The sequence below is a fragment of the Octopus bimaculoides genome, chromosome 25, assembly GCF_001194135.2.
Source record: "Octopus bimaculoides isolate UCB-OBI-ISO-001 chromosome 25, ASM119413v2, whole genome shotgun sequence".
Classification (NCBI taxonomy): domain Eukaryota; kingdom Metazoa; phylum Mollusca; class Cephalopoda; order Octopoda; family Octopodidae; genus Octopus; species Octopus bimaculoides.
The window spans coordinates 23247126-23248431 of record NC_069005.1 but is presented as its reverse complement, the minus strand read 5'-3'; the positions used below and the strand labels follow the sequence as shown (position 1 = coordinate 23248431).

At 32.7% G+C, this 1306-nt stretch overlaps 1 protein-coding gene across 1 annotated transcript in view; it reads left to right on the top strand.

Annotated features, from left to right (window-relative positions):
- The window catches only part of LOC106872702 (homeodomain-interacting protein kinase 2), an 82392-nt gene that overhangs the window by 44091 nt on the left and 36995 nt on the right, over window positions 1-1306 (top strand). Inside the window, exon 6 of the mRNA XM_014919778.2 lies at window positions 633-867. Coding sequence (XP_014775264.2) covers window positions 633-867 — 235 coding nt within the window. The remainder of the gene's footprint in view (window positions 1-632; window positions 868-1306) is intronic.

Genomic DNA, 1306 nt, shown 5'->3' with positions numbered 1-1306 from the left:
TTTACTTTATATTATACTCATTTATTGTGCTTTTAATTATTAATTTTTCTATATGTGATAGTGGATTTTCATCGATGAGTTCTTGAAAATTGGTTATTTTCCCTAAAACTATATATATTTTATATATACTTTATCTATAAGGCTCAATTTAATTTTAATTTTTTATAAATTGATTTTTTACCTGTAATTTTGGATTTTGTCCCTAATAATATTATATATATATATATATATATATATACACATGTATATAAATGTGTGTGTGTGTATATATATATATATATATATAACCTCAATCTTCTGATAATGCCTGCTTAATTAAAAAATCATTTGCAGTCATTTCCCTTGATTTGTCTGTTAATGAAAGTTAATTTACCTTTAATATTTTTCTTAATTATTTCATTTAATTAACCCTGCAGTAGTTACTTTTGTTACTTTTCTATGATTGTTGAGAACAATCATAGAATTTTATTACATACACACACATTCACTTGTATGTATTGTTGCATATTAAGTATCCCTGCACTGACTAATGTTAGCTTCACTTGAAAGTAGCCTCTGTACTGTGCATGTTAGTTTTTAATCATTACTTTTGAACTAACCAGTAATAACTTTTCTTCTTTCTTCTGATTTAGGTGGCATCTCAAAACTTTAGTGGAACTGCTCCTCAAGCAACAGAACTTCCATATCTTCAGTATCCAGGCCAGTCAGGCACCACGTACCTGCCCTATCAACCAGGGCCACCACAAGTTGCTACGCAACAGCTTAACCAGCAACTGCCGCCACAGAGAAACAGTACTCAATTCAATCGACATGATCCATTCCGTCAACCTTTATTACCCTCCCTTGTTGTACCTGCCCCCATTCAAGGTAAGTTTATATCTTTTCATATAACACCTCTACAACTTAACTTTCCAACCATGAGGTCTTGTGTGCAGTCTCACTGCCTAGCACCTTGGGTGTCTTCTTCAGTAGCCCTGGGCTAGCAAAAGCCTCGTGAATTGATTTGGCTGATATAACTGAACGAAGCCCATCATGTGTGTGTGTGTGTGTGTGTGTGTGTGTGTGTGTAGGTGCTGCATGGTCTATGGTATTGTGTACACATCTATACCTGAAGATATCCAACTAAATGTGTGTTTTTTTACATCTAGAATAGCTTGAATGCTGATGATTCAAATGTAAAGCTGGATTGAAACATATGTAGGATTTTGGGGATTATTTCTTTAGTTATTTATTTTGTTGTTCAGGACCCCTTATATACTGAATCTTATATGTATTACTTTTTCATTGTCATACTAATAAATTTAAC